This window comes from Trypanosoma cruzi, genomic scaffold, assembly GCF_000209065.1.
Source record: "Trypanosoma cruzi strain CL Brener 1047053516755 genomic scaffold, whole genome shotgun sequence".
Classification (NCBI taxonomy): Eukaryota; Euglenozoa; class Kinetoplastea; order Trypanosomatida; family Trypanosomatidae; genus Trypanosoma; species Trypanosoma cruzi.
The window spans coordinates 20527-38892 of NW_001849371.1; the positions used below are offsets into that span (position 1 = coordinate 20527).

The 18366-nt window shown below is 40.5% G+C and overlaps 11 protein-coding genes across 11 annotated transcripts, besides 31 other annotated features; 2 read left to right on the top strand and 9 right to left on the bottom strand.

Annotated features, from left to right (window-relative positions):
- Tc00.1047053506831.5 (hypothetical protein, conserved) lies at positions 1-257 on the bottom strand (the record flags this gene model as incomplete). The annotated part of the gene is made up of 1 exon (XM_804143.1): positions 1-257. A coding segment is annotated over one exon (257 nt), but the record flags the coding sequence as incomplete, so codon positions are not given.
- Positions 1-11104: a sequence feature (heterozygous, Esmeraldo-like haplotype).
- Positions 318-348: a microsatellite.
- Positions 465-1358, bottom strand: Tc00.1047053506831.10 (uncharacterized protein; the record flags this gene model as incomplete). The annotated part of the gene is made up of 1 exon (XM_804133.1): positions 465-1358. One exon carries the CDS (start codon positions 1356-1358, stop codon positions 465-467), a length of 894 nt encoding a protein of 297 aa, XP_809226.1.
- Positions 1470-1507: a microsatellite.
- Positions 1573-1601: a microsatellite.
- On the bottom strand, positions 1702-3852 carry Tc00.1047053506831.20 (amino acid permease, putative; the record flags this gene model as incomplete). Its single annotated transcript, XM_804134.1, has 1 exon — positions 1702-3852. The coding sequence occupies one exon, from the start codon at positions 3850-3852 to the stop codon at positions 1702-1704; it is 2151 nt and encodes a 716-aa protein (XP_809227.1).
- Positions 4079-4098: a microsatellite.
- Tc00.1047053506831.30 (hypothetical protein, conserved) lies at positions 4111-4569 on the bottom strand (the record flags this gene model as incomplete). Its single annotated transcript, XM_804135.1, has 1 exon — positions 4111-4569. The coding sequence occupies one exon, from the start codon at positions 4567-4569 to the stop codon at positions 4111-4113; it is 459 nt and encodes a 152-aa protein (XP_809228.1).
- Positions 5608-6915, bottom strand: Tc00.1047053506831.40 (3-hydroxy-3-methylglutaryl-CoA reductase, putative; the record flags this gene model as incomplete). Its single annotated transcript, XM_804136.1, has 1 exon — positions 5608-6915. One exon carries the CDS (start codon positions 6913-6915, stop codon positions 5608-5610), a length of 1308 nt encoding a protein of 435 aa, XP_809229.1.
- Positions 7024-7044: a sequence feature (AT_rich).
- Positions 7403-7450: a microsatellite.
- Positions 7526-7549: a microsatellite.
- Tc00.1047053506831.50 (hypothetical protein, conserved) lies at positions 7799-10825 on the bottom strand (the record flags this gene model as incomplete). The annotated part of the gene is made up of 1 exon (XM_804137.1): positions 7799-10825. One exon carries the CDS (start codon positions 10823-10825, stop codon positions 7799-7801), a length of 3027 nt encoding a protein of 1008 aa, XP_809230.1.
- Positions 10899-10948: a microsatellite.
- Positions 10964-11001: a sequence feature (AT_rich).
- Positions 11023-11053: a microsatellite.
- Positions 11105-12096: a sequence feature (areas merged during assembly that could not be assigned to a particular haplotype. This can correspond to areas where the two haplotypes were merged or to regions with more than two copies in the genome that were merged during assembly.).
- Positions 11142-12374, bottom strand: Tc00.1047053506831.60 (hypothetical protein, conserved; the record flags this gene model as incomplete). Its single annotated transcript, XM_804138.1, has 1 exon — positions 11142-12374. The coding sequence occupies one exon, from the start codon at positions 12372-12374 to the stop codon at positions 11142-11144; it is 1233 nt and encodes a 410-aa protein (XP_809231.1).
- Positions 12097-14683: a sequence feature (heterozygous, Esmeraldo-like haplotype).
- Positions 12400-12479: a microsatellite.
- Positions 12512-12562: a sequence feature (AT_rich).
- Positions 12596-12655: a microsatellite.
- Positions 12711-12735: a microsatellite.
- Positions 12907-12977: a microsatellite.
- Positions 12993-13418, bottom strand: Tc00.1047053506831.63 (hypothetical protein, conserved; the record flags this gene model as incomplete). Its single annotated transcript, XM_804140.1, has 1 exon — positions 12993-13418. One exon carries the CDS (start codon positions 13416-13418, stop codon positions 12993-12995), a length of 426 nt encoding a protein of 141 aa, XP_809233.1.
- Positions 13450-13511: a sequence feature (AT_rich).
- Positions 13568-13595: a sequence feature (AT_rich).
- On the bottom strand, positions 13642-13929 carry Tc00.1047053506831.66 (hypothetical protein, conserved; the record flags this gene model as incomplete). The annotated part of the gene is made up of 1 exon (XM_804141.1): positions 13642-13929. The coding sequence occupies one exon, from the start codon at positions 13927-13929 to the stop codon at positions 13642-13644; it is 288 nt and encodes a 95-aa protein (XP_809234.1).
- Positions 14322-14401: a microsatellite.
- Positions 14402-14430: a microsatellite.
- Positions 14569-14594: a microsatellite.
- Positions 14684-15350: a sequence feature (areas merged during assembly that could not be assigned to a particular haplotype. This can correspond to areas where the two haplotypes were merged or to regions with more than two copies in the genome that were merged during assembly.).
- Positions 14728-14907: a microsatellite.
- Positions 14908-14963: a sequence feature (AT_rich).
- Positions 14976-15014: a sequence feature (T-rich).
- Positions 15022-16824, top strand: Tc00.1047053506831.70 (glutamyl-tRNA synthetase, putative; the record flags this gene model as incomplete). The annotated part of the gene is made up of 1 exon (XM_804139.1): positions 15022-16824. The coding sequence occupies one exon, from the start codon at positions 15022-15024 to the stop codon at positions 16822-16824; it is 1803 nt and encodes a 600-aa protein (XP_809232.1).
- Positions 15351-18366: a sequence feature (heterozygous, Esmeraldo-like haplotype).
- Positions 16879-16908: a microsatellite.
- Positions 17003-17080: a sequence feature (AT_rich).
- Positions 17091-17121: a sequence feature (AT_rich).
- Tc00.1047053506831.79 (pre-mRNA splicing factor ATP-dependent RNA helicase, putative) lies at positions 17142-18366 on the top strand (the record flags this gene model as incomplete). The annotated part of the gene is made up of 1 exon (XM_804142.1): positions 17142-18366. A coding segment is annotated over one exon (1225 nt), but the record flags the coding sequence as incomplete, so codon positions are not given.

Here is an 18366-nt window from a genome sequence, read left to right on the forward strand (position 1 = left end):
TGTTTTAGCTGCGCCTCCAAGTTCCGCAGCTCCGGAAATTCGCGAACAAGTTGAAGCATTTTGGTGTCCAGTAATTCGAGACGCTGCTCCTCTGCTAGCTGCTTTGCAAGCGCCTCGTCGCGAGCAGCGGCGTTCATCTTTCTTTCCCGACTTGCCCGGATCTCCTCCTCTTCCCGCTGAAGGGCAAGTTCCGCTTGCACCGCCTTGTAGCGGTTGACACGGCGGAGCCTCTCCACGCGAGCACTGTTCACGTCCATCACGTTCGCCAGCTTCAACGCAAAAGCAAAACAAAACAAGAATTGGGAAGAGTGACAAGTAAAAAAAAAAAAAAAAAAAAAAAAAAGAAAATGAAATACAGAGACGCCCAAGAAGAGTGAGCGGTGGTTATTAATATTGCATAACATTTTCCGCTGGCGGTTATGAGTGGTGGGGTGGGATAAGAAATTGAGATGACATTTAAATAATCAAGACGATACAAAATAAGTAGGGAAATTTTTTCTGCTTGTATGTGTATGCGTATTTTTTGCTTCTTTTTTTTTTTGCTTTTCCCCTTTCCCTTTCAGGATTTCATGCCGCTCTTCTTGAAGAGACAAGAGACGACGAATGTCATTTCCGCAGTTTTCAACGCCTGCCTTGTGCCCTCGCAGCCTCACCGCCACCATATCGTTAAAGCAGACGACAGATGCCGTCACCTTATGCCGGTCCCGCAGCTGCTGCAGACCATCGCCACGGGGGCCGGTAAGCAATCGCAGTCTTCCGTGCGGCACCGGGATGAAGACGTCGTCCATTTGAATTTCCACGCAGGGGTTGGGATGTGAACTGAGAAGCGCACCGAAATTTTGCAGAGGCTCACTAAAGTAATCAGACACGATGGGCTCTTTGACGGCATCCAGCATCTCTTGCAGCACACGCATCTCCACGCGCTGCTCCGCAAGGGCAGCCCTCAGCAGCGCCGCGTCCTCCTGAAGGTTTGGGTCAAACTGGTCAACAAAACGCATCACCTGCATGTACTCTTCTTCCAACTTTTCCTTCTCCTCTAAAGCATCCCCGACGAGAACAGATGATTCTCCACAGGCACGTTTGTAAAGCTCCTTCGCTTCATCTATCTGAAGCTGAAGGAATTCGTTCCGCTGGTTAAGCAAGGCACATTCCTTCCGCAACTCAAAAAGACGACAACGAATGGGCTCCACCGCGTCGCTCTGTGCGGTAGCCGAGGCGACAGATGCCTCCAGTTCCGCCTTACGTGACGCCGCACTGTGCCACTCCGCCTGCAGCACGTGCAACTCCTCCAATAACGCTTTGTACTCGTTGTTGAGGTCGTGGGAAGTGCCGGTGTGATCGTTAGAGCCGTTTGACATGATGCACGCAAACACCCCTACTCATTGATAACCTTGTTAAGTTCCCAGGATGGAAAAGAAGTTAAGAAAAACAAGATAAAACAATAGCAAGAAAAACACCAATACAAACATTATATATATATATATATAACATACTTATATATTATATAAAACAAAGCAGTAAAACAAAAATAAATACGTATTATATATGTTTGTTTAGGAGGTGAGGAAGTTCAAAAAAGAAAGAAAAAAAAAAAAAAAGAAGCAAAGGTCTGAGGAAGTACAGACAAAAGTAACCAAAAATAAGGAATAATATTAATAATAAGAAAAGGCCGCGCAAGAAAAATCTATGTTTACTCAATACTCAGTAATTGATGACACGCACGCCATCAAATTGATCCAAAATCTGTGAAAAGCAATCGCCACGGCAACCCATAAACATAAGTTCGCGTGGCACGTTAAGCTCAGTCGAAATTTCGTAAAAAACTCTCGGGGTGAATGGGGCAAGTACAAAAAGGAGCTCAATTGTGAGTTTTGGGTAGAGTTGATCAATGATGGCACAGCTTTGTTCCAGTTCGCGCATCGTTGTCAACTCATTTTCATCCTCCAAGCGTAAAAAAGATTCCGCGCTCTCCTCCTTGTCTTTGTGTACATCTCTCTCCGAGCCATATTGTTTTAGAGAGGCCGAGCTGGCAGTGGGTGGAAGACTACGTCCCACCATGTGGATGACTTTTACCATGTGTGTATCTTCATTGTCCACAATGTACTGGATGGCTTTATTCAGCACGTTAATATCAGCATGCTTCGCAAAATACACTACGGGACAATGCCGCATCGATGCAACAATGTCGCCCATTTTCTCCTTTGCCCAATGGCAGCTGCTGGGGATGAGGTCGTGCAACACCCGAGAAAGAGAAACCCGCAGCCTTGTAACGGACACAACAAACAAAAAAATAAAAAAATAAATGGCAAAGTACATGGCATTCCGGGGAGCGCGTATGACGTTGCCAACGAAACCCGCCGTCACCAAAAAAAGTGCCAATAACACAACAAAGGGGTGAATCATTAGATTTCCACGCAATCTGCCGCGCCTGTACTGGAGGAAAAGACTGCTTAAACACAAAAGCATCAGTACACTTAAAAAAGCAACGGCACAGACACCTCCAAGGGAAGACATGTCGTCAACAAGAAGACGAAGCGAACATGATACTAAGCAAAAGCCAACAATGATAAAATGATTACTTCCGCCCCAACGATTTACAGATAAAAAAAATGCAGGCATGACGTGATCACGGGCCAGTTGTCGGTGAAGGCCTTGGATACCGACGTATGCGCTAAGAACAGCACTGGATAAGGAAAACGCCGCATCAAATACCACGATCACTTTTAACCAATCTCCCACAGCTATCTGGGCTAATAGAGCCAAACTAAAATCAGCATTCCTTACTAAAACCTCAATGGGAATAACACCTATAGCCAGTATCATCAAAGTTGGATTAATCACAGTCACAAGAAACCACATATTACGAAGGGTCTTTGGATACACGCCTTCGCCTTGTTCCTCAATGTAGTTGGAACTGGATTCAAAGCCTGTCGCTCCCAATAACGCACTGGAATAACCAAAAAAAATACAAGTGATCCATTGATCATACGGATTAGCAGCTAAAGAGGGAGAGTTCCAGCTATCACGAAGCACTTTTCCACCATCTCTGCAGACGTACACGAGGGCGGAGAGAACTAGCACACAAAGAATCAAGAGATGAAGCAAAAAAATTAGTGATGCTACGTAGGAGGACTCTCTCATGCCAAATAAATTTACCACGGCAAAAAAAATAAGAATACCAATAGAAATCGATTTCGACGGCATAGCATTCCATTGAAATTGAAGATAGTCCCCAGCAGATGCAGCACTGGTCACCGCGGTTGCAACGTAGCTAAGTGTTGATAGAATAGCCGCCAGCGATGCCCAGTTTTTGTCAAAAGCCTTCCGCAAGGCGTTGTATGTACCACCATTCGTAGGTTGGGGTCCAAACATCTCCGTGTAAACCCAACGAAAAAGGTACAACACAACAGAAACAAGTAATGAAGAAAAACAGGCCAAACGTCCAGCCGCAGAAACAACAATCCCGGTTGCGTAGATACAAGATGATGCTATTTCATTTCCTGCTATTGCGGTTGCACGTAGTTGCCCCAACGACGGTTTTTTCACCCCAGGGATGCCAGGGACATCCCCATTAACTTTTGTCTCTTCTTCACTACTCAATTCTCTCTTCGAATACAATAATAAACTGCCGCGGGGCGACGGCGCAAGCACATCCTGGAATGATCCAGAGCCCGGATTTAGGTAAACAACAGCGCCCCGCGGTGCCGACCCCCAGCGTTGTTTTGGAATGCATCCTTCAGGTGTTGCTGCTTTGTATGGCCTTCGGGAGATCTCAAACCCCCGCAATCCATAAGCCATTGCCCTTTCATCGGGGTTCAGTAACGGCACCGTGGAAGCAGGATCATCGGTCATTATTTCTCGTATGATACAATAGGCAATGAAGAAGAAGAAAAGAAACAAAAAAAAAAAACACGTTTTTCTTTTCTTTTTTCATTCAGTCGCAGCGCGCATGTAACTGGTGCCCATAAAAGTGAATAAGAATTGAAATCATTTTCTCTTTTTCCCCCCCCCCCCCCATCTGTAAAGCATCCATTTCACAAAAACTGCGGCATATTGCAAATTAGATAGAGAACACATAAATAATAATAATAATAATAAAACGGTAAAAAATTAAAAATTTCCGCCGACATCATGTGATGCGTTATTGTAGCTACTCCAGTTGGATCCTTCAAAGATTTCTCTCTCTGAAGGTGGAGGTGGTACGTCGGTTCGCTCAAACTTCTCATCGAAGGCCTCTAACGGTATGGGCAAAGGGTCACGATTCTCTGCAAAGGCAGCAGCGTACTCTTTTCCCACCTTAAGACCGTATTCCGAGACCATTGGACTACTGCGGTGGTATAAAACTACTAGAGGAAGGTCTTTTGACGCGCAGTAGTTACCATGGAGCGCTGCTATCGCAGAGTCCCCGTCATCCACAGCACCATACGTCACTTCTGCGTATGGATGGATGCCTTCCTGGTGCATCTTCACATTTTTCACTTCGCCGTAGGCATAAAAAAGACGCTCAAGGTATTGGGCATTCGTGACTGCGGGCAGATTCCCCACAAACAATATCGCCGATGAAGACATGAGTCGCCTTAAAATGTTTCTTCACTGCGTGTGCGTTTGTGTTTGTGTGTGTCGTATTTTGTTTCATCAAAGGCTATTTTCGTTAGTATTGATGATGAATGCATAGAATCAAGACGGCGGGGAAAAGAGTTCGCCCGGGTCACCAGACAGGAGGCCAAGAAAAGAAAACCAAATGGATTTCAAAAAAGGTGGTTCCCTAAGGAGTTATGAGGCTATGTCTCTTGCAAACCCCTCACCCAAAAATTCATGCTCCGTTTTTTCCCCCTCTCTATTTCTTTCCTCTCCGTCCACGCCATCCTCTTCACTCACAATGCCCAAATCCTCCCATTTAGAGAAAAACGCAAGAACACAACAATAACAACAAAAGGAAAAAACAAGATCACAACGCAAATAAAATTAGCTCCTATCCAAAGAACACCCGCCGCATTCCATTCAAAAACGTCACCGCCACTTGAAGGCTAGTACGTGTGAATCGAAAATATTCACAGCCTCTCGCCGGGCAACAGGAAGCTCCATCATCATCAACAATAGGTAGAATGAGTTTCCAAGATAAAAACCTCGTCGCACGCCGTCCGTTTGCCTTTCTTCAAACGATGCGTGCCAACAGACAAACCATCAAGATACAGAGGCGACACATTCCCGATGATCACATCACCAAAGGAGCGATCAGAGTTTCATCACAAAGATCACTTCCTATTATTATTCTTTGTGTTTATTATCCTTTTCTTCAATCACCCCACCTTTCTGGCGATCCCCTCATCAGTTTACACTTGCACAACCAAAAATAATTATTCATTGTCCGCGGCCTCTTTTTCCTGCTTTGCTTTTTTTTTTTTTTTTTGCATTTGGAGTTTGTAGAGCATTATTATTATTATTAAGTTTCTTCCTTCTTTTCATCACCCTTTCTTCGTTCCCCGGCCTGCATTCCTCCCAGAACGCCCTTCAATTAAAATTTCATTTCACTTTTTTTTTTTCTCTCCTGAATTTGTATGAGTGTGAAGATGGGGTTGATCAGCGTGTTTTTTGTTTTTTCCCTCTTCACTTCTTTTTGCGATTCAGGCGCATGTGGGCGCTTAGGAGATGACCCGCGGCCAAGCCAGACATGAGAGAAAGCTCAGCTGAAAGTACACCCGCAGCGACGACACGAGAAAGCAACTGTGCATTTGTACCCGGTGATTCCTTGCTCGGGCCGCCACACCCAATCAACTCTAAACAGCCTCTCTGCGCCGCCAGTCCTGTCCCCCCTCCAACAACACCAACCTCAATGCTTGGCATTGTGACGGAGATAAGAAGATCATTGCCCACCTTTGACATGGTCGTAATGCACATTGAAGACTCCACCACCTGCGCTGGGTCCTGCCCTGTCGCAATAAAAATGGCCGCAACGGCATTCGCAGCCTGTGCGTTGAATCCACCAACAGACCCAGCCAGAGCTGAACCAACAAGATTCTTATCAATGTTAAGCGATACAAGGCTGTCAACTGTGCATTTCAGGGTGTCTTCAACGACGTCAGCAAGCAATGTAGCCTCTGCTACGACCGACTTTCCACGTCCATCAATCCAGTTTACCGCTGATGGTTTCTTGTCTGTGCAATAATTACCTGATAAAGCAAGGATCTCCATTGAAGGAAAATGCTGCTGCAGGACTGACAAGGCTTTATCCACACCTTTTGTGATCATGTTCATTCCCATTGCATCACCCGTGGTCGCACGGAACCGGAGATACGCCTTTCGTCCTGCCAAAACACACTTTAGCGAATTCAGCTTCCCATACTGCGTTGTGGACTCAAAAGCCTCCTTTAGTGATAAGAAATTTTCATTACAGTACTTATGAAGCCTTCCCGCCTCCTCCAGAGATGGAAGCTCCACCACGGGAGCCCTTGTCATGCCCTCACCTAACAAAAGCGTCTTGCAACCACCAGATCGTGTTATGGCTCGAGCGCCACGATGGGTGCTAGCTACAAGCGCCCCCTCCGTTGTAGCCATAGGAATAGGGTACTCCTTTCCGTCAATAAGTATTGGCCCGGCAACACCAAGCGGAATTGGTACATATCCTATGATATTTTCACAGTTTTGACCGACAACCTTGTTCCAGTCATAATTCTCAAAGGGGATAGTATGCAGAGCACTCTGTTTTTTCTTGGCTTCTGGCTGCTGCGAAGCAATTTCGGAGACCACCTCACGACGCACCTCAATGGCACGCCTGTAATCAGGCTCCAATGCCTGTTCCAAGCCATAAAATGAAATTTTGCGGGACTTCACAGCATCCACAAGTTGAGCATTACTACATTCACTCCATGGAGTTTTCGCAGCGCTGCACCCAAGAAGAATTGCCCTACGAAACATCGGTTCCTTCCCAGATAGGGATCTTTTGAAAATTCCCTTAAGTAGCAATGCGCATAAAATATCAAAAAAAAAAAAAAAAAGTCAAGAATAACAATAGCAACTACCACGAATATATATATATATATATAACCAAACGAAACAAATATGTATATAAATGGGATATTGTTCCCTGATCCTAGAGCCAAAGGGATTACTCCATGTTTTGCCCCCAGGTCCTCCAAAAGAAGTCGAAGACCCGAACTGGAGATTGCTCCCCTGACAATCCCACCGTCCACCTCACCGTGATGCCGGTCAGTGTCAGTTGCCCATCATTGTCGGGAGAATCCAAGAACCAGCCGCGTTTCCCTCACGCGGTCGTGGTTGTTGGCGCAGGACTGACGGAATCAAACAGCGCCCGGACCACCCACGTGTTGCCGGGGCTCACTAAAGCCCCATGGTGTCCGAGGGCACTTTTTGCCGTAATTTGGAGAACAGAATGTATTCGAAGAAAACAAAAGGGAAAAAAAAAATAAAAAAATAAAAATAAAAATGAAAAGCGTAGACTAATCGAAATGTAAAGTTGGAGAAACACATACATAAATAGATGCACACACACACAAAAAAAAAAAAAAATAATAATAATAATAATAATAATCAAAAATATAAAATTCCCTCCAACAACAAACAAAATTCAACAAATTGGGTAATGGGATAGATCCTTCATCCCTGAATCGGTTCAAAAACTACGATAAAGCAGAAGCAAAATCCCGTTTGGATTTCTCGTTGTCATAGCAAAATCTCAACCGCCCTCAGCAAACAAACCCTAAACACACACAAAAAGATGTATTTATACCAAGAAAACTGTGCAAATCCAAACAGTTCTTGGCTCAGCCGCGTTAAAAAGTTACTTTATTGAGCCATCAGAGGAATCACTATCATCAAATAAAGACCTCTTTTGCGGAGCCACTTTCGTCGAGCTGCGCATTGCAGCCTCCTTAGATAACACCGGAGCGTTAATGTCAGAATCTGAATCACTGAAATTAGGCCTCCAAACTCGAGAAGGCACCCCTCGATTTTGTGGAGGTGCTATTTGTTTTTCAGGCCCCTTGATCTGATGAACTGAAGTTGGCTTTCCAGAAGAGGTCGAGGTGATGGACGGACACTTTTTCTCCGCCAGAGTTCTCTCTGATACTCCATCTTTGGGAGAAATGGCATGCGATGGCTCTTGCACCTTCTCCACAGTGATATCAGGCTTTACAAGGGGACCAAAATCACCTTCCTCTTGCTTTAAAACAAAGACCTGAACCCCAGTTTGGGATGACAATGCCTGCGATGAAACACCCTCTTCCTTTACCTTCTGTTGATCTATCTTTGGAGTGTTTGCCGTCAATTCTAAAGATGGTGAGTTACGAGTGCCCTCATAAACGGTTTTTCTATCTTGGGTCTGAGACAAACTGTTTGCTGACGGGGCATCATACAGCGACTTTGAGGAATTCTTTTTTAGGTCTAGTTCTAGAACAGGATTCTTACAAGTCAGCTCCGACAAAAGCTCCTGATAGCGACGATCCATTTCATCCGGATCAAACCGAAGAAGAAGTTCCTGTTTATTTACTTCATCCTGAACTTTTGAATCAAAAATTTTTTCCGATGGCTCCATTTCATTCAAGAAAGGAACATCTGGAACGTACGGAAGCAGTGGCTCAGTCAAATACTGTGCGCGCATACTAGGAAACGAAACAGATTTTCCATCAACCACTCCAGAAACCCACTCATAAACCTCCTTCTGTTCCTCCTTTAAAATTCGTTTTCGTTCTGCTTCTCTTTGTGTCTCAAATGCATAGCTAACATCCCTTTTGACTCGTAAAGAGTGTATTATTGCAAGGAGATCCTGTCGTCCCACGGCAACTGATAGCTGCTCGATGGCATGCCTAAGTTCTTGAAAGGCATCATCTTCAACAGACTCCTTTGCACTCTTCAATGAGTCAAACTCTGTTTCCATCTGTGAATTTTCTCCCATTAGATTGTCAATCGCCCCATGAAGTGCTGAAGCTTGGGATGTCAATCGACAAGCGTCAGCTTCGTTTTTTTCTTTTGCACTCCTTAAGCGAATACGTATGCCGTTCACTTCCGCTTCGTGGCGCTGAACAGTGAGAGCAAGATGCTGCGTAGCCGCATCTGCTTCAAACAACGCCTCATTCTGCCCCTCCTCTATGCCCTGAAAATGACCTCTTTCAAAAGCGTTATGTGCAACTCTTTGACGTTCCTCCTGATAACGTCTGTCACGTGTAGACAATTCGTCAATAAATTCCTGTCGTAACTCACGCATTTCTTCAGCCGCTTTACTTCTTTCGTCCTCAATTAATTGCATGTAATGTAGCTTGTCAGTTTCAATCTTTTTTCTTCTTTCCTCCATCTGACCTTCTTTTACACGAACTTCCTCCAAGAGGGAGCGAAGTTGATCACCAAGAACGATGACTTTTGACTCCAGAAGTTTTCGTCTGGCTTGTTCCCCAGTGTATGTTTCTTCAACAGCCGAAAGTTTGGACTCGTTTGTTTGAAATTCAACCAATGCCAATTGAAGATTCTGCTTTTCAGTTTTAATATCTTGGTCAGCAACCTGAAGAAGACGCTTTACAGTTGAAAGATGGCGGGCAACATCCTCTCGCTCCGACTGTAAGCGTGTCAACCTTTCCTGGTTTTGGGCTATTCTTCGATCCATATCCAACTTTTCTTCGTTGGAGGAATTAATGGTGCTTTTCTTCTCTTCTGCAAGTAAATTGGCGGTTTTGCTAAACTTGTCAATTTTATTCTGCAATTCTTTATTTTTTTCCTCCATTTGCCTCAGAGTTAAATCCTTCTGGGAGAGTAATTCTTTCCCTTCTTCTGTGTCAGCCAAAAGCTTCTGAATGGAATGTTCCAATTGCGCACTTGCCAAACTTTGCGGTTTTGCACTTCGTTCAAAAGTTCGAACTTCATTCAACAATACATCGAGCTGTCGTCGAGCCTCCTGTAGCTGTTGAAAAAGCACTTGAACTTGGTCGCGCATTCGATCCACAATCAATAACTGTTCTCTATTAAAACCTGGTGGTGGAGATTTTGGGCATGGAATAGCATGATCTTTTTTATTTGAAAACACTAATCTAGATTCATCCATTACCTGCAAAGATGAATTTTTATCCAAAGGCACTGCGACAGAGGTACCAACTTGCGCCACATGGGAAAGATCCTTTTTCTTCACCAAATGAGTATAAAAACACATGTGCACTGATGGTCCGCTACCACGTTTTGCTCGAACAGGAACAATGATCACACGAGATCCTTCTTCCCCCATTCCTATAACCATCCCCTCAAACCCTTTCATTTCAGGAGTAACACTCATATGATTAGCGGGAATAGTTAAGGTGCACGGTTTATCAGCCTGCAAATTGCCATCCAATTTGCTTCCAAGAATAGGAAGCTCGCTCCCATACGCTTCAAATTGAACTACCCAACTTTGATAACGCACCTTTACTATATCGTTGGCAAATACGGTACGATCACATTTTCCAATGGCAACATCACATGCAAGAATACTTTGATCTGGATGGCCTGACGCCCCATACATTGCCACAACTACGTGACAGCAGAATTCAATTGCTTGATTTTCACTTTCAAATTGCATAGACCAGGTTTTGCCTTGCTCATCTTTAAAAGAAATATATCCTCCTGCTTGCAATGCAATAAAGGCACCGGTTTCGTTGTTAGTCGTAATGTTCGCAGTACATATATACTCGTTTTTCTCGTTATAGCACCCTAATTTGTACAACGGCGGGCTATTTAGCGTGCCAACTATAACACAACCAACCGATCCATACTCCTGGTATTCAGAAGTATCCGGCAGAAAAAGAAAGAGATTCACCCTTACCACGCATGTGTGTTTTGTCACTGACATGGTCTTTAAATAATGACAAAAAAAAAAATAAATAAACGTAACAATATGCGTATTAAAGAAAAAGAGAAAAAGTAATAATAATAGAAATAACAACAACAATAAATAATAAAAAAAAAATAAAAAGGATATAAACAAAACAAAATAATAAATAAAATATATTATAAAAGAAAAATAATCACCAAATGATCAAATCCATTAAAAAAAAAAAAAAAAAAAAAAAAAAAAAAAGGTATATTTCATATGATGATTCCGCAGAATGCATTAATGTAAAACAAATTTAAACATTTTCTTCAGAGTGAATAGTATCAATGAGTAACTACAATGTAAGCCACTCCTCCTCATTTGTTGATTTCATCAAAGAACAAAAATCAACGTCTTTGGAATCCAACTCTTTCTGATACATTTCCAGCCAGGGAGCCAAATTTCGCTGCTCTTCCTTTGATAACCCAAGAACCGCCTCATTGATTCGAACAATAGAATCTTTGTCAAGGTAAGTCGGGGGCAAAAGAAGGTTTCGAACACGCACCTCCGAAAATGGGATACCCAAAACAAAACTAGCACGCCTTGCAATACCTTCCATCTGTTTTCTATGGGGCAACTGACGATTTCGGAGCCATGAGTTCTCCGACGCAATAATAATAAGGGTCATATCTGATCCCTTTACAAAAACAAAATCGGGAAAACCTTGTGTGCATTCGCCAGAAACCAATGATTCATTGCTATTACCAAAATCAAAAAGAATTTCAGCAGGTTTTCCTCTTCCAAATACTAAACGACCTGGTATTTTTTCCCCCTCTGTCGATCGGGAAACCATACACTCAAGGTAACGACGCAGCGATGAACGATATCCCCCAATAAAGTTAAACCCAAGAAAATCATATATGATATCAATTTGAGGATATGTATGAATAATATAGGCTAGAAGATCACGAAATGAATTTTTTTCATCAACGTATATTTTTTTGGTGATAGGATCCTCCACAATGTAGTTTGAAAACGCACTCTCAAACGAGCCCTGTAAGCCAAGTCCATAAATGCAGCATAGTCTCTCTAAAAGTCTGTGATCCCTTGATCCATAAACTTCTAAACGCAAAAAAGCGTCACGCAATCGAGTTGCCTTGCTAACTTCCCCTACCCAACGCAGTTTTGCCGCTTCTTCTTGAAGCCATGCCCGATTCTTTTCTCTAACTGTTCCCTTTGGTAATCCAGTAATGGAGGAAATCAATTCAAGATCCTTGTTTAACGCATCTCGACACTTTCCCCAGTCAAAAAATATACTCTTAAGTAGTTCTTGTTGTTGACGCATTAACTCTTTTTCACGTGCAGTAAGTAGAGGAGGAATTCGCATTTCCCATTTATTAAGTTTCCATTTGGAAATTCTTTCTTCCACCTCTTCCAAAAGATCCAATTCATCACGTGTTTTGTCCCAATTCTGATAAATCGAAAAAAGCTCTTTGTGGCTCAATGGAGCTACGTCATATGTTGCATGTACTCTAAATTGGGTTGTGTATAAACTAGAAAAGCAGCAAACACCCCTTATACTCCTCATATCATATAATAAACTAACAGCATCCAATAAGAAAAAAAATATACAAGTAAAATAAATAAATAAATAATAAATAATAAATAAATAAATAAATAAATAAATAAATAATAATAGTAATATAACAACAGCACAATATCATCTTTATTTTATAATTATAATTATATTTATATTTGTAATAATAATTATTAATTCCTTTGCAAAGGTAAGCAAAAGATATAGGGTGAAATATTAATAATAACAATATCAATAATAATAATACTAATTCTACTAATGCTAATAATAATTTTTGAGCATTCTGTTACACAGTCATATAACAAAAACTAGGCAATTTTCTCGTACAAAAAAAAAAAAAAAAAAAAAAAAACACCCCGCTTCCAATAAGCTAAATATAAATAACACATACTAAAAACCAATGTTACCACAAATAGAAATACTACCACCGCTATACTCCTAATAAAAACAACGCCATTTGACGCATTCCCCCCCCCAAAAAAAAAAAAAAAAATCACTGCAAAATCAAAACATTTTGCAAAATAATAAATAAATAAATAATAAATAAATAAATAAATAAATAAATAAATAAATAAATAAATAATAAATAAATAATAATAGTAATGAAAATTAGTAAGACTCCTTTGAGTGTATGTGACGCAACCACTCCGCGTCTAGCACACTGCCTCCGAATTCAATGTAATGATTATCCATTGGATAATGCATTGTATAGTCTAGAAAAGGTTTTTCACCATATTCGCCATGATAGTGAGTCGCAATCCACTTAGGCAAGCCAAATGGAAAGATGAAGTAACATGGAAATAACCACAAAAGTAAACGTCGAAGCATTTCCCAGGTTGTCTCGTACTTCCGGGTATCACGATCTATCCATAATTCTTGCCTGCCCCAGCCCCAGAACATCCAAAAATTTAACTGATGTTGAGGAAACACTGATGTATTGGGTGCTTCTCTCGCATAGTGAAAAGGATAATTTGCATTCTTTGACATTTCAAACTCCTGATAACGATATAATGATCTCATACATCTTCGTAACATTGCTGTAATGCCAAAAAAAGTATAAAATGGCTAATAAATAAAACTATCTAAAACAATAAAAAAAAAAAAAAAAAAGAATTAAGAATTAAATTTCCGAGTTTTCCAACAACAAACACAAGAGCAACAATAAAAATTTTCACGCAGAGACCAAAAAAAAAAAAATAAAAAATAAAAATACATGTCTCCTATTCCGAATAAATCACAAACACAACAGCATTTTTCACTAATTGTCCTCATCATTCGCGTCAAAGATACCTTCCCCCAATTTCCACCACGCTAAAGTATAAAACATGTGAAGATCATGATGCTTCTCCGCCTCATTCAAGTCGCTCCAATTATCACCGGTTATTGGCCAATGGTACATTGACCGGTATGTGGAAAAATACCACGGAATATTTTGGTCCAATTTCTTTACAAATCCAGGCTCCTTCATGCCATGCGGAAATTCACCCCGAGTGGTCAGCTCCAAGTCAGCGTACTTCATCGCCAAACGCCGACACATTCGCAACATTGCTACTCCCCCTGCCCGCCAAAAAGGATAAAAGAAAAAAAGAAAAGAGGCGAGTGGGAAGATTACAGAGAAATGGGCTTCCCCCGCGGGGCGGGAAAAAAGAAACTACCTAAGACGTCAGCAAACAGAGGTCCCACCACCCGCCGGCGCCGCGCACAAACGGGCGAAACCGCGCCAAACCCCGTCGCGGCCCGTGCCCGGCGGTGGGCGTCGCTCCTTTTCGGTTTTCGAACGTTCGTTTTGGCGGTTCTTGGTCGCGGCGTCCCGCGGGCTTGTTGGGGCGCGGCGTTTTTTGGGGGAGGAAGCGCCGGATAAGAATAGCGGATGGTAGGGGTTCTTGTTGCTCCTTTTGTTCTCACTTCTGTAATCATGATTTCAGTCACGCGGCGGCCTTTATTTATTTGTTTTTTTATTATTATTATTGTTGTTATTTATTTATTTATTTATTTATTTATTTATTTATTTATTTATTATTATTATTATTATTATTATTATTATTATATTAGCGATAAAAATAGTTTTCAGGTAATATCCATAAATAAATAAAAAGGCTTTTTAACAGAAAAGCTTTTTCAAAAATGGAATTTTAAATTTTTTGACAACTACGAATCAAGCAAAAAATTGCTTAAAAGAACCCCCAAAAAAGTAAAAAAAAAAAAAAAAAAGAGAGAGGACAAATTGAAGCACTCTCGATAAGAATTACCTCGAAAAATCAAATGTGTCTTCCTTTTTTTTTATCAAGCTTGGCACCATCCGGAGAATTTCCTTTAAAAGCAGAAATTTTGTATTGATCCAGCAAATAATAATAATAATAATAATAATAATAATAATAATAATAATAATAATAATAATAATAATAATAATAATAATAATAATAATAATAATAATAATAATAATAATAATAATAATAATAATAATAATAGCGACATTATTAATAATAGTAATAATAATTAATAATAATAGTAATATTAATCATAATATTAATAATATTATTTATTAATAATAATAATTACGTTTTTTTTTTTTTTTTTTTACACATGCTCAAATTTTTCTTTCTCTCGCTTTTTTTTTTTTTTTTTTTTTTTGAGTTTTATGTTTAGATTTTTAAAACAGTTTGGTGAGTTTATTTTTTTAGGGCCATTGCTTATAAACGGGACTCATTCTTTTCAAAAAAACTTATATATGTCGGCCCCAAATGCGAATGTGGAGTCTGATAAACTTATCCTAACAAACGCTGAAGAAGGAAAGGTTGTGACTCGATTTCCTCCTGAGGCCAGTGGTTTCCTTCACATTGGGCATGCAAAGGCAGCACTAATAAACAGTATGCTTGCATCCAAGTTTAAGGGAAAGCTTGTTCTTCGCTTTGATGATACCAATCCTTCTAAGGAAAGGGGTCATTTTGAGCAGGCTATTTTAGATGATATAGCAACTCTTGGGATTTCATGGGATATCGGCCCGACATTTTCTTCAGATTACATGGACCTTATGTATGAAAAAGCAGAAGAACTTATTGGAAAAGGTCTTGCATATTGTGATAAAACACCACGGGAAGAGATGCAGAAGTGTAGATTTGATGGGGTTCCCACACGGTATCGTGACATAGAGGTAGAGGAGACAAAACGCCTATGGAACGAAATGAAAAAAGGAAGTGCTGAGGGCCAAGAAACCTGTTTGAGGGCGAAAATTTCCGTCGATAATGAAAATAAGGCCATGAGAGATCCTGTGATTTATCGAGTGAATGAAACCCCTCATGCTAGACAAGGAACGAAGTATAAGGCCTATCCGACATATGATTTTGCTTGTCCAATTATTGATTCCATTGAAGGGGTGACGCACGCCTTGAGAACCAATGAGTATCATGATCGCAATGATCAGTATTATTGGTTTTGTGATGCTTTGAACATACGAAAACCAATAGTGGAGGATTTTTCAAGACTAAATATGGAGTACACTGTTATGTCAAAGCGAAAGCTGACTCAGTTTGTGGAGAACGGTGTAGTAGATGGATGGGATGATCCTCGATTTCCAACGGTTCGTGCGTTGGTTCGACGTGGATTAAAAATGAACGCGTTAAGAAAGTTTGTTCAGGCACAAGGTATGTCAAAGACAGTTAATTTTATGGAATGGACAAAGCTCTGGTTTTTGAATACTCAAATTCTAGATCCCTCTGTCCCACGCTATACTGTTGTATCGAATTCATTGAAGGTGCGTTGCGCCGTGGAAGGACAAATCCATCTTCAAGAGTGTGAAAAACTTCTTCATAAGAAAGTTCCAGATATGGGTACTAAAAAATATTTTAAATCCGATGTTATTTTCCTTGATACAGAAGACGTTGCTCTTCTCAAGGAGGGCGAAGAGATTACGTTGATGGATTGGGGAAATGCGTACATTAAAAATATTCGCTCATCCGGAGAATCATCTTTAATTACGGATGCCGATATCGTTTTACATCTTGAAGGTGATGTGAAAAAAACGAAGTATAAGTTAACTTGGGTTCCCGAGAGTCCGAATGCGGAGGTGATGGAGCTGGTTGAATATGATCACCTTCTTACAAAGAAAAAACCAGATCTTGAAGAAAAAATTGATGACATTATAGCCCCAGTAACAAAGTTTACTCAGGAGGTATACGCAGAGGAAGCCGTTCAGACTCTTAAAAAGGGTGATACAATCCAAATTGAACGTCGGGGATATTACATTGTGGATTCTGTAACACCCAAAAAGGTTCTTATTTATATTCCGGATGGGCGAGAAAAAGTTAATCATTTGGGTGCTAAAGCTCAATATTTGAAGTCTTTATCGAAAGATGGAATATCTTCCGCTGCAAATGATTTGGCTGCAAAGCGAGCTGCAAAAGCTGCTAAAAAGGCTTTACAGAAGCAAAACTCCCAAAAATAGCTATTAATTGAAGGGGGTTTGAAGTAATAAACTTTTTAATTTGTTTTTATCCATTTATTATTATTATTATTGTTATTATTATTAAAATATAATTGGAATAAAATGAAAATTTACGGAAAATGAAGAGCATGAAATAGATGAACGAAAAACAAAAAAAATGAAATTATTTTTGCATATGTAAATATAGAAAAATATTTTTGATTTTTTTCTTATATACATTTTTTCTGCAATATATATATATTATTTTTTTATATTTGCGGGGCATCTTATTTTTTTTATTTTTTTAAATTTTATTATGGGTTTTAGGGAGCGGCGCTATGCCTCCTAAAAAGCCAATTCGGTTTGAGGATTTGGGGCTTTCAACACCATTGCCTCGAGTGTTGTCAACAACTCGAGAGCAAAAAAAGAAGGAAAAACATGAAATTAAAAAGGAAAAGAATGCACGGCTAAAAGTGGCAGAGGAACAACTTTCTCTGGTAAAGGCTACTGTAGAAAAACACAAGGCTTTTGTGAAAAAGGAAATTGCGCTTCAAAAGGAAAAAAAAGCAGAAAGAAGAAAGGCAATGTTTGCTTTACAAGAATGCATCCGACAGAAAAGAGAGGTAGAGGAGGCGTTTCAGAAACAGAAGTCTTTTATTGCACACGAGAATTATGTTTCCAACTTGAAAATAGGTCGCGCATTGGATGAAAAAATACAAGAAGAAGTTCAAGAAGCTATCGATCGAGAAACAAAAGAGCTTGCAAAATATGCTCCGAAAAATGTGCATATTTTAGTCTGTCGCAACCCTGAAATCGAAAAGACCAGGAAAGATCTTCCCGTTTTACGGGAAGAACAAGCAATTGTTGAGGCAATCAATAATAGTTCTCGCACCTGTGTTCTTATATGTGGTGAGACAGGAAGCGGGAAAACGACACAAATTCCCCAGTTTTTGTGGGAATGTGGATATGGTGATCCAAAGGGTTCAGTCTTTGGAAGGGAAGGAGCGATACTGATTACGGAACCCAGGCGCGTGGCAGCAGTTTCAATGGCAAAACGTGTAGCCGAAGAATTAAATACTTCATTTGGAGGAATGGTATGTTATCATGTGCGATATGATAATAATCTTTCAGAAAATTTTAAAGTGAAGTTTGCTACCGAAGGTATTGTTTTGAAGGAGATTCAATCGGATTTCCTATTAAAAAAATACAGTGTTGTTGTGGTTGATGAGGCGCATGAAAGGAGTCTCGCAGGGGATATTTTGATTGGTCTTTTGTCGCGGATTTTACCATTAAGAAATGATCTTCACTTGGAGGAACTGAGAAAACATAATGGTATTGTGTCAAAAACGAATATAAAGCCTCTAAAATTAGTTATCATGTCTGCCACAATGAGAGTTGAAGATTTTAGAGAGAATAATCGTCTCTTTTCTATTCCGCCACCGTTATTAAATGTGGATGCTCGTCGTTTTCCGGTAACGAATCATTTTGCGAAGCGGACTGAAATTAAGAATTACACCGATGAAGCATTTCGAAAATTTGTCAGATACATAGGAAGTTGCCGCC